This window comes from Sarcophilus harrisii, chromosome 1 (genome assembly GCF_902635505.1).
Source record: "Sarcophilus harrisii chromosome 1, mSarHar1.11, whole genome shotgun sequence".
In the NCBI taxonomy this organism is placed as follows: domain Eukaryota; kingdom Metazoa; phylum Chordata; class Mammalia; order Dasyuromorphia; family Dasyuridae; genus Sarcophilus; species Sarcophilus harrisii.
In genome coordinates, this window is record NC_045426.1 from 292,957,417 (window position 1) to 292,970,641 (window position 13,225).

The following is a 13,225-nucleotide window of genomic DNA, read 5'->3' on the forward strand; positions in this document are numbered from 1 at the left end:
TAAATATGTGTCTGAAATCGCTTGATATTGACTCCCCTGATCTGGGGGTTCAGTCACTAGCTGGCAATAAACGCTCTTAAATTTACATTCCTTTGGCTGTCCTGTATTTTCTCTCCTCTGGGCACTTCAGAGCAACTTGACCAAGGACACTTACAATGTTCTCCAAGTCCTTGGAATTACCCTGTATTTGTTGTAAAAAAAAAAAAAAAAAAAAAAAAAAAAGAAATCTGGAAAATAGAGGATGTTGACCGATTTGAGAAAAGTAAATGAACAGATGGAAACTATGGGAACCCTTCAGCTTGGATTTCCATCTCCTACTCTAAGGATTGTTTCTATTCTATCCCTCTAAATAAGGAGGATATGAAAGAAAAGATTTGCCTTTTCAGTACCCAGTGTTAACTTAGCTGAGCCTTATAAAAGATATGAATGGACAATTTTGCCACATGGAATGAAAAATAGCCCTTCTATGTGTCAAATGTAAGTTCCTGCTGCTCTTACTCCAGTAAGAAAAGCATTTCCAAAAGTTATGTTATTGCATTACATGGATGATATCCATGTTAGAAGCATGTCTACAAAAGACCATAGAAATATTAAGGAACTACATATTTGCATATAGCTCCAGAAAAAATTCAAAAGCACGCTCCTTTTCAATATTTAGGATATGAAGTACATCCTAAGGTGCTTACAGTACAAAACTTTCTTTAAGAACAGAGAAGTTGAACACCTTAAATGACTTTCAGAAACTGATAGGAGATATTCAATGGATGTATTCAGTGTTAGGTTTAACCACCTATCAATTACAACCATTATATGACATTTTAAGAGGAGACACTACTTTAAACTCACCATACTAGTTTACAAAAGAAGCTCAAGAGGCTTTGAGAGAAGTTGAACTGACTTTATCCAATGTGGTTGAAAGATTATTCAAAACGCTTGGAAATATCAGTTTTTGTTACAAAAGAGGCACCCATAGCAGTCCTTCATCAAGGAGACAGTGTGATGGAGTAGGTGAACCTCCCAGCACAACCAGAACAAAGCCTTGCTCCTTACCCAGTGCTTGTGGCTAGAATTTTATTAAAGGCCATTAAGCAAGTAGTACAATTATCTGGGTAAGACCTGACAAGATATACACCCTTTATACTAATGCACAAATTACTGTATGTTTTAAAACCATCCCAAAGTGGCAAATTTTATTGGCCACAGCTCCAAATCTTACACATGGGTCTCCATTAAAGATAACCTGGCAATTACATAATTGGCCACAGATTTTTGAAGAAAAGGTTTCTAAGGTTCCTCTTAAAGGACCAACTATCTTTACAGATGCATCCAAATCTAACATTTATGTTCTACCTTCTCATGACTTAAATGTAAAGATAATAGTCAGAACTCCTTTTCAGTCCACCCAGCAGAATCAATTGTATGCAATCATGGTAGCTTTTATTTATCATCTAGGAGATATAAATATATTATCTCATTCAGCCTATTCAATAGGTGTGGCACAAAGAATTCCCACAGCCCAAATAAAATTTGTAGCCGCCAATATATATCAGCTCTTTCAGGAACTTCAAGAGCAAGTGAGAAAGCATTCAGGTAAGATTTATATCTTGCATGTCCACTCTCATAGCGAACTTCCAGGTCCTATTTTTTATGGAAATTCAAAGGCAGATAACCTACTAACTATGCTAGCCAATACTCTTATTTCAAGAAGCCCAAGAATCTCATTCTAAATATGATCAGACTGCTCGAGCTTTACATTTGCAATTTGGGAGAACAAAAGAAGAAGCTAGGAGCATAGTAAAAGCCTGTACAGCTTGCCTTCCTTTCCACACTCCTATGCTACCTCTAGGGAAAAACCCTCGTGGCTTGAGACCCAGTGAAATTTGGCAAATAGATGTGACCCTTTAAAAATCTTTTGGTCGTCTGTCTTTTATCTATGTTGTAGTACATACCTTTTCAAGATTTAATTTGCAATACCAGCAGCAAAAGAGACCGCCTGAGTAATCACTGAATTCCTTATACAAGCATTTGCAATTATGGGTGTGCCACAAGCAATAAAAACAGATAATGGACCTGCATATACTTCTAAACATTTTGTACACTTTTTTGCACAGTATCAGATTTTACACACCACTGGCATACCTTTTAATCCTCAAGGACAGGCAATAGTAGAGAGGAGAAACAGAGACATCAAGCCGCATCTCCAAAAACAAAAGAAAGGGGGAGTCACAGGTAACCCTAAAGAATTTTAAATTTATCTCTTTATACTACTGTTATGGGCCAGAACTTGAAACAAGGTGCCAAGTCACTGGAATTGATAGAGACAATGCTTATGTATTTAGTTCACACCTTTAGAGTTAACACCTTTAAGAGAGTTCACACATTAGAGTTTACACCTTTAGAGAGCATATATAAACTAGGAGCCTCAACTAGGATTGACTTCGGGAGATTCACAAGTCAGAAACCCACAAGCCCACCCTCTGGGAGGCGGAGTCAGATTCATTCCAACTTCCACCTTTGTGCTGGCTGGAGACACTGGGAAGATGAGAGGCTGAAGCTGGCAGAGGCAAAGGACTAGAGGCAAGAGCTCTCAAAACCAAGGAGAGAAATAGGCCTCTAAGAAAGCTAACCGGGCCCAAGGAAGGAGATAATACTTGGAAGGAAAAAAATAAAGGATCTGGACTTTAACTCCTGATTGCATTTGAGGTGATTATTACTTTGAACTGAAATGAAGGCTGCTTCCAGAAGCCCCTCAAGAAACCTGCTTTTAGAGAATATTATATCTTAGAAAAGAACACTACACACTATTAATTTTTTTATTTTTGATAAAGATGCACTGGCTCCAGCAGACATATTTTATAACCCACTGGAAGGGCAGTGTCCAGTGCGAGCAGCTCCACTATCTTTAGATAATCACTAGGTGATATGGAATGAACCAGAAAGTGGTGAATGGAAGGGACCAGATAGGTTAACTGCTTGGGGGAGAGGGCTTGCTTTTATCTCTACAGATGGAGAAGGAATCAATGAGCCATATTCACCTTGTCTAAAACGGAAAAGACCCTTGAAACAAAGGAAAAGACCCAAGAAACAACAGGTGGTTCCATTTCTGACTATATGTGCCACTGAAAAAGCATGGCTGTTAACAACTCTCTCATGAACATCGAAAATTGTCGATGTGACTATCTGTTAGACTTCAAAACTTGCAGGAATCATTGGATTCTCTGACATATGAAGTAATGGACAATTGGTTTTAGATTATCTCTTAGCTGCTGAAGGAGGTGTATGTATGATTATTATATATATATAAGTCCTTATGTTGTTTGTTACATCACTACTAGCCTGTGTTATATTACTATGTGCTTGTGTAATACCTCCCATTCTGATGGATTTATGTACATCTGTTTCAAGTAAGACCCTTCAGTCCAGAGGAAACCTGCTAAAAATATCTGATTTGGTGTTCTCACCTCCCTGACAAGTCAGGGAAGACATGATCACCTCCTTTTTGGTGTTTTCACCTCTCTTCCTGAGAAGTCAGGGAGGATGTGACCACCTGTGTTTTAAAACAAAAGAAAGTGGGAGATGTAGAGGGCTGGAACTTTGGAGAAGTATACTTGAAACAAGGTGTGGAATTGATGAGATTCTCTAGCTCACATATATACTTAGTACTTAGTATGGTTATGTAATGGTTCTCTAGTTCACACATATTCAGTAAGTTTTAATGATGTAATTGCACTAACGTATATAAGGACTGAGAAGGACTGTACATGAGACATTCCATTTTTTGACCATCTTCCTGGTGGCTCCACTACCTCCTTCACTCCTGCACTAAGATCAAGGCTGGTCCCAAGGTCCTCCAGAAAGCTAGTCCGAACATTACACCTGAGAATTTCTAAAGCCACAACAGCTGGGGACAGAATAAATTGAACAATAAAAGTAGGTGGAAAATTTATTTAGCCTTGTTAATCTCATTTTATAATATTTTGTATATGTAATTTAAGGAAGTAGGTATTTTCACTTTTGATAGAAAATTAAATGCAAATTAAAGGCTAAGGTGAAAATACCTACTTCCCTAAATTACATAATACAAAATTAGTTAGGCTATTATTTAGGAAAATTTTTAAATTGTAAACTGTTATTTGGAATTATTGTCATCATGTTTAATCTAAAATTGTTAATTACTGTGTGGGGAACAAGAGAGATGAGGTGAAAGTCTTAATTAGTTCACCTCCAAGTATGAGGGTGTGTAGCATTTTTTTTCTCCCTTCACAGAGTTGGGAGGAAGTATCAAACAGTACAACCCATGAAAATAATAGCAAGCTCAGTTCTTTCTCTTGCCAGTTTTCTTGAAACCATCAAGGTAAGCAAAGTCATCAGCCCTGAGAAATGAGCCTGTTTAGAATGTATAGTTTCTAAACAAGCAATGTGTTTAGTAAGAATCTACATATTAAATAAAATCTCCTATATGTAAAAGTCCTGGTAAACTTTTAAAAATAATGTTACCTACCCCTAAGCTTCATTTAATAGAATTTGATATTAGAGATAAAATCTCTGGAGACTGTAACTGATATTCTTTTGAGTTTTGAAACTGATTGCCTATTCACTAAATCAGTAACCCACCATTTGAGAAAAATGCCGTAAGTTACTCAGAGGAATGCCTTCCTGAATTGTCATAGGTGGACATCTTATCTGTACAAAAGCTGGGAGGACAACCTTTAGCTTCCGCTCAAGGTCAGATCCTTTTGGCTAAGTTTCTCAGTTCTGTTTTCTTGTTCCCCACCTGATTATTCCTGAGTCTGGCTATGAGATGGAAATGTTACTGCATGATTTGGTTGTCAAACAGATCTAAGGTTGCTTTATCCTGTCATGTATGTGCTCTCAAGCTGAAGGACCTGTTCTGATGCTATTGTAATCATGTCCCTGCTTTTTCCTCTTATAGCAAATTTCTATTATCAGAGCAAATGACCATTTGCCATGAAACCCATGAAGCCAATACAAGTATCTCAAGGGACACAATGGTTTTCTACCTTAGATCTTAAAGATGATTTCTAATCCAAACCTTTGCACAAAGACACACAATTTCTTTTTACCTTTGAAGGGAGAAAATCCAGGCTAACATAATCCCTATCAATTAACATGGGCAAACATGTCCATAACATAGAGACAACTGAAGGCTTCTGTGACAGCACCTACATTTTTGGATAGGCACTGGCTATCTAGTATGTAGATAATTATCTTGATCTGCAGTCCTACCCAAGTGGATTCTCTGGCTGCAGCCATAAAGACCTTAACTTTCTAGCCCTGCAGGGCTATGAAGTTTCTTTATCTAAAGGCCCACATTGCTCATTAGTCTATTAAGTATTTGGACCTCCCTTTTGTTCACAGCAGAGAGAAAGCAATCTTATCACAACCTGAACCTTCCTCAAAAAAGCAACTGTGTACTTTCCTGTCCATGGATGGATTTTGTAGGATCTGGTTACTCATTTTGGGTTATTGCCAAGTCCCTCTATGATTCTATTCCAGCCCCTGACACAATTCCCCTGAAATGGGGCCCTGATCAGGGCAAGGTTTTTTAAGACCTTGAAAGTTAAACTAATCTTTTCCCCAGTCTTAGCCCCGTGTTGACGAAAGATGGGGCCAGGACCTAGGGGTCTTGGTTTTTGACTCAATCCCTGGGACCTTATCCCAGACCCCTAGCTTATTTCTCAAAGAAACCTGGTGTCTTTAAAGTAAGCCACCCACCTTACAGCAGTGGCTGCCATAGCCCATCTAACTGAGAAAGCCTCTAAATTTATCCTAGGCCAATCATTGGAGATTCTAACTCCCTACCAGGTTCAGAGCATTTTTGCCCTCACCAGAGCTTTAGAATTCAGGAAAGGAATAAGAGTGAACTTCTATATATCCATCCAAATATGCCTTTCATATTTTGCATGCTCATGGGGCTACATGGAAAGAAAAGGGAATTTTGACAGCCAAATATTCCTCTATTAAGTATACAGGGGAATAATTACTGCAAGCTATCTACGCACCTAGAAAAGTTTCTGTTATATTATATACAGGACACCAAAAGGGCATTTACTTCAAGGGAAACAGGCTTGCAGATTCAGCTGTGCATGCTACTGTCTGTTTATCCCTCACCATGGCACCTTTAATTCCCGAGCTCCCTGACGCCTTCACTGCATCATAGTTCAGGAACAAGCCCTTGATAAAGAAAGGAGGTATACTCTTTTCCCCTCTGGGGGGTTACAAATACCGTCAGGTCAACTTTTAATCCCAGAAGCCAGTCAGTGGAAACTCTCTTTGGCCTATACCAAGCAACTCATTTGAAAAATAAATGATTTCCAATCTCTTGTAAAACCCATTTTCACTGGTCACAAGCTAGGAGGAACAACTAATTAAACAGATCTATCAGAACTGCCCAGTTTGTGCCCAAGTAAATTCGGAATGGGCTATTAAACCCTCCATCCTGAAACTTATCTGGAGGAGGGATACATATTAGGAGAAGACTGGCAGATTTGCTAAAGAAGATCAAACCCATTTAAGATTAATTATTATCTCCAATCCACATGTCATTCTCTCTACCCAGTGGTTAATGCCTTTTAACATTACAGTGCTTGCACCTTAGGGCACCTGAGCATTCCTTTCACTATAATGCCACTATTCTACCCATTACTTCTCTTCCTTGGAGGAAACAAAAGCAGGAAATGGGGAAAATGTTCCCTGGGATTTATCCTAAGAAAACTGGATAAGAAACATTCATGATAGCTTTATCTCTTCCTCTAGGCTATTGTCCCTATACTGACTTCACTTTTAGTTATTCTTTTTTTTTGTTCATGTTTGGCCCTTCATTTTTAACCTACATGTGACATGTTTCCTCCAGATTCCAAGCTATGAACTTTCAACTACTTGTTCAACCTGAATATCATCGGCTAATAGCTCTACACTCTTTAGCAATATGAAGCAGCTTCAGAAGATGAGATCTCAGTTACTTTGTCCCAAATAAATTTGGGGTTCAAAATATTTGAGAGGGGAAAAATAATGGGGCACAGCTTCTAGGTCAAACATAACCATGAGGAAGTCCCCTGTCCTTAGGGTGCTTTTGTTTTAACAATATGTCAATAATTCTAAAGTCTTCTGGCCTTAGAATATTCCTACAACCATTACTGATTGTCAGATAGATAAATCCGTTCATCATTGATAATCAAGTTCCTGAGGCAATAGTAAATAGACTACTCCTCAAACGTATCAGACATAAAATTAGTAAATAATATGAAGCTCTGATCTAATTTTGTCCTATAAATCTATCTTCTTGCTCTTGGTTCTTTGCTAAAATCCTTTTGAAACTTAGCCTGCTTCAATTGGCAGTACAATTACAATAAGCTTTGCCCTTTGACTTGGAGATGGATTCAAGCCTACAAATTCTTTGAGACACCTTGCAACACTGACTGCTCTGTGATCCCCAACATTTTGAGGTCTTCCTTTTCAACTTCAACAAAATGATCCTTGTTCCTTACCAAGATTTACCTTGCTATATGTACCTTTGATCTTTTCATCTGCTGTACTCTCCAATAAACTGCTCTTTCATTTACCTCAACTCTGTTTTTAATATTCAACCATACCCCAATACTGTACACTCTCTTAAGATTTTAATTCTTTATAAAGTTTTTTTCTTTTAATTTCACCTTAAGGTGAAACATCTTCCTCTCTTTTCTTGATTTTTTCACTGTTGAATTTTATGTACTTCTACAACAGACTGATTTTTTTTCAATTCTCTTTAGTACATTTCAGATAAGAGTGAATTTTATCTGATGCCCACTCTCCCAAGCCTTTCCTCAATATTTATATGCTTTCTTTTTGCAACTCAATTATGAAAAATGACAAGTTCCACCACCTTTTTCCTCCTTCCAATTCTAGTGCACTGTTTTCATCATGTAATGTCAGAGAAACTGAGGCAGGAGAGAGATTAGAGAGTTTTTAATATTTTATTAATTGGAGAGCATAATTGATTGGACAGGACTCTCGTCTCAAAGTATCCAGTCAGAGATTAGAGACCAATTCAATAGTTTATTAAATGGAGAGATATTCTGGGACCAACGGATCCATGTTGGTCCCAGGGCTGGACGAGACTTTCATCTCAAAGAATCCAGCACTGAATGTGAGTTCTTAATGACATATATAGCCACATGGCTCAGCTACAGGGATAGACCAAAGCAGGGGTGGAGTCAGAACACTGAGAGTGGGAAGTTACAGACAAAGAAGGGGACAGAAGTGGGAAACTGTCTTCACAGACCTATTTGGCTCTGTCAGGATGGGGGAGGAGGCTATAAATTCTTACTAAAAGCCAGAGTCAGGATGTCAGAATAAACAGAAGTAAATTCTTGAGGACTGAAGGAGTCAGGAAGTCTGAATTCCCCCTTATCTTGAGTCTTACATTAGCAATTTATAACCTTAAAGCAAATGGACGGGGCGGGGGGTGGGGGGGGGGAGTTAACAACTAAGGGGTTGAGGAAGAACAGTTAAGAAAACTGAGTCAGGTCAGTTAAAGAGAACTGTGGCACAACATTCAACTTTTCTCTTTCCTCTTTAAAACTTCTAGATAGAAATAATAGATCCATAGCATCCCCCTTTTAAAATTTAACTCCTTTAATATCATTTGAAGACATGAAAGTTGTGAAAGAACATTTGTTTTTATTCTCCCTTGTTATGCCAAAGTTCCCTTTTAATGGGGTGACCAGTTCGTCCAATTGTCCTATTTCGTAATTCTGCCTTAGGTTATAACTATCCCCTCTTAATGGTTGAGATAAAGGTTTTATAAACATTCCTTAATGTCATTAGAATATCAGTAACCTCCCTCTATTAGGTTATCCCCACCTAAGGTCCCTCCATTATGTCATTGTTCTTGTTATTCCATAAAGGGGTGGTTGCCCCGATACTCGAGGCTACACTCTTTGAGATGACAGTCTCATCTAGCCCTGGGATTAACATGGAGCCATTGGTCCCAGTATTTCTCTCCATTTAATAAACTATTGAATTGGTCTCTAATCTCTGTCTTGCTCAGTTTCTTCGGCATTACACCCTTTCCCATTATTATTTACCAACACATCATCATACATTTTCTTCTGACTGAAAAAAGTTTTTCTATGTTGCACTTGACTTTTCTTTTTGTATTTTAATATTTTTCCTTACTTCTGGCCTTTTATAAATTCATAAAAATCTTCTATTCCATTAAAGATTTATTTATCTTTAAATAAAGATAACTTGTTCAACCTGAATATCATCGGCTAACAGCTCTACACTCTTTAGCAACATGAAGCAGCTTCAGAAGATGAGATCTCAGCTACTTTGTCCCAAATAAATTAGGGGTTCAAAATTTGAACCCCAAAAGAACTGGGAGGAAAATATAATAAAAATGCCCAGCTTTGCAAGATAAATTATTCTTGGCTTTAAGATTATATTGTTTCCCTTCTGGATTACTATATTCCAAGCTTTCCTCTCATTAAACAAAAAGCTGCTAGGTATAATTCTAACTCTGGCTTTTTGGTATATAAAAAAATTTTTTAAGACGTTTGCACTATTTTTCTTTGACACAGAAGCACTAGATGTTGGTTATGAAATTCATGGGATATAACCTTTTATTAGGATTCTTTCAGGTGTTGTCAGTTCAAATTTCTTGAAATATGTTTAGGTCCTTTATTTTTTCCTATGGTTTTTAAAAACTTCAATGATTCTTAAATGATCTTTCCTTTAACTGTTTTCCACATCATTTTTAATAGCAGATACCTTATATTTTCTTCTAGTGTTTCTTTCTGATCAAGTTGTTAATTTCTCTTAGGTCTGATCATTGTGTTCTATTTGCTCTGGACTGCTTCATAAGAATTTAAGTTCATTGATGCTGAGTGAAACGAGCAGGACCAGGAGATCATTATATACTTCAACAACAATATTATATGATGACCAGTTCTGATGGACCTGGCCATCCTTAGCAACGAGATCAACCAAATCATTTCCAATGGAGCAGTAATGAACTGAACCAGCTAAGCCCAGAGAAAGAACTCTGGGAGACGACTAAAAACCATTACACTGAATTCCCAATCCCTATATTTTTGCCCACCTGCATTTTTGATTTCCTTCACAAGCTAATTGTACAATATTTCAGAGTCTGATTCTTTTTGCACAGCAAAATAACAGTTTGGTCATGTATACTTATTGTGTATCTAATTTATATTTTAATATATTTAACATCTACTGGTCATCCTGCCATCTGGGAGAGGGGGTGGGGGGTAAGAGATGAAAAATTGGAACAAGAGGTTTGGCAATTGTTAATGCTGTAAAGTTACCCATGCATATAACCTGTAAATAAAAGGCTATTAAATTAAAAAAAAAAAAGAATTTAAGTTCATTGGAAGCAGGGACTGGCTTTTAGTAATCAAGGATGGTGGCCTAAGATTTGAAAAAGAATCTTTTGGACTTTGCCCCTTAAAAATATAAGCTTCTAAGGGGCAGGAGCTGGTTAGGTAATGAGACTAATGAGAAGTGGAGACTCACATTCTGTAATTTCTCTAACACCCAATAAATGGAGAATGAGAGAGGGACCTGCACTTCAGGAAAACAAATAAAAAACTGCCTTTGTCAACTAACTAAGGCATCCATTCATGCAAGAATGTAAAATAAAATCTTTCCTACATTCATCAGTGAGTCAGTGAAGTTCTTGCTAAATAAACTTTGTTTCTTACAAAATTATCAAAAAATTATTTTACTAATTAGAAAAAAAATAATAAAATTCATTTGGAAGAACAAAAAGTCAAGAATATGAAAGAATATTTTATTTTTAAAAATGTAAAAGACACAGGTTTAGCCACACCAGATCGTAAACTACATTATGTAGCAGTAATTATCAAAACTATCTGATACTATCTATGAAACAGAATGACAGTTCAATGGAATAGAGTAGATAGACAATTCAGCATGAATTTAGCAATTTCCTTCTGATAGATAAAGCACATGATTCAGATATTTCTTCTTAAAATATCTAAGATTTGTGCAATTTGGACACTGCTTCTGTGGCAGTTTTCTAACTTTCAAATAAAATATATTTGCATACCAGCACAGAATACTCCAGGGACTTCACTCCTGACTATAACAGTCCGCACTTTCTTATCAGATTTTAAAGTATCCATGGCTTTTGATAGCTACAAAGAAATAAAGGAGGGAAGAAAGGGGAGAGAGAAAAAACATTTTCAGATTCATGTCAATATCTTATCTTTACAATATAAGCAGCAAATAGATTTATCTGTTTACTTACCATTTTTATAAGATTTTTATTGAGAGCATTTTTGGCAGAAGATCGGTTTATTCCAAGCACCACAATTCCTAATTTAAAAATAAACAGACAAAAACACTTTGAGTTAATAAAAGGCACCAAAAGGACTTCAGGCATACAATTAATGAAGTCTAGGAAAAGCCAACTTGTCCAACTGAAATTAAATTCAAAACACGTTTCTGTCATTTTCTTATTTCTCTAATTCAATGGCTCTCAAACTTTTGTTTTCAGTATCTTTATCCTATTAAAAATTATTGAGGATCTCTCCAAAGCATTTTTGTTTATCTGGTTTTTATTTATAGACATTTACCATATTGGAAATAAAAACTATTTTTGAATTTGCAGACCCTATAAAAGGGTTTCAGAGATCCCCAGGATTCTCTAGACCATACTTTTGAGAACCACTGCTCTAATTTGTTTAAAAAAAAAAAAAAATCAGCTCTGTGAATTACTCCTTATCTCTGACCTCTGAGGAGTCGGGTGACCTGATACAGTATGCAAATGCTAGCTTTCCAAATTAAATCATAAATGTCAGTGACTGTGTTAACAGTCTCTGTTCCCCCTCCCCCTCCCCCACCAATCAATTTTAACATTAAATCAATGTCTTTATACAATATACACTATATACACTACGAGAATGTTAGCACACTACATTGTTTGGGGTTCTTAATATATTTAAATTAAATTTATCCTACAGAAAGATATAATATTCATAACATATTTAAGAAGTCACAAAAGAAGGAATTTTTCATATATTTAACATTTTTAGAATTAAAAAATTGGGGAAAGAATACTATTTGGTCCTAGCTTTTCTCTTTTTATCCTCAACCATTTTTAACTATTTACCTTATTCTTGCTAAGTTTCACCTCAAAGTCAAATTTCACTAATCACTGATAGCAAAGGGATTCTGATTTATTAAAAGACCTTTCAATTCTTTAAAAGATATGCCATACAATGCTAAGTGGAAAGTTGCTGAATATATACTAATTCCACTAATTAATAGCAATTTGGGGGGGAAAGGTATTTTTAATTAATATTTTAATGAAACATTTATTATTTTCAGGTACTTTTTAAATCTGAAATAACAAGTACAAATTTTACTCAATGCCATCTTGATGTAAATTGTGTCCCCTTTAACCTTTGGGGAAACCCAGAAACTGTTTCCTTTAATCTGTGGGGAAAGGGTGATTTGGAGTCTCAAAGTCTCCTCTAGGAGGGCCCACACCCTTCCCAAGATAAGCAATCTCTTTTGAATTGGAAATCTCGCCCTGGGACATAGTCAATATTGAGTGGCTCAAACTCCCAGCTAAGTAATCTCATTCAATTTTGAATTGAAAATCAGTCTCTCAGCAATTGGCCCCCAGCTGGGAACAAAGATCAAAGCAGCCCCAATAAATCTAGGGTTGTATGCCTAGACATCTTTGCAGAAGTCCTAACAGGATGTTGCTCACTGCTGAAGATATTTTCTTCTCGATGAAGAATTCTATTTTCTTCACCCACCTTGTTATATTCCTAACAGGGCCTTGCCCACTAACAAAGCTGTCTTCCTAGCAAACTTTATTCTTAGTGCAAATAAATTCCCTTTTTGCCACAGACTTCAGGTTTGCAAATTCGACGGACCAGAGGGGATCTCTTACCCTCAATTCTCTCACCTCATCAATCCTATTCTGCTAAACAGCCACAACACCAAAAATTTTACTCTTCTGACTTTACCTAATACCTCTATGAAAATTACTCCCAAGTTTACATGTCTTAACCAGACCTGTCTTCTAATCTCCAATAATGAATATATTTTCTTTTTAAAATAATTTTGAACTTTGTCAACATCAACAAGAATGCACATTTACATATACAAGGAACAAAAAGTGGATTGTATATGAAACCATGAATCTCCAGCAGAATCATTTTAA

The 13,225-nt window shown here is 36.6% G+C and overlaps 1 protein-coding gene across 4 annotated transcripts in view; it reads right to left on the reverse strand.

Annotated features, from left to right (window-relative positions):
• Positions 1-13,225, reverse strand: part of AUH (AU RNA binding methylglutaconyl-CoA hydratase) — a 178,584-nt gene that overhangs the window by 142,891 nt on the left and 22,468 nt on the right. For all 4 annotated transcript variants that reach the window (XR_004230380.1, XM_031943784.1, XM_031943780.1 and 1 more), the window contains exons 2-3: positions 11,297-11,364; positions 11,096-11,183 (exon numbers count right to left, since the gene is read on the reverse strand). Coding sequence is in view for 3 of the 4 variants with exons in the window: in XM_031943784.1 (XP_031799644.1) it covers positions 11,096-11,183; positions 11,297-11,364 (156 nt within the window). In the remaining variant the exon portion in view is untranslated. The remainder of the gene's footprint in view (positions 1-11,095; positions 11,184-11,296; positions 11,365-13,225) is intronic.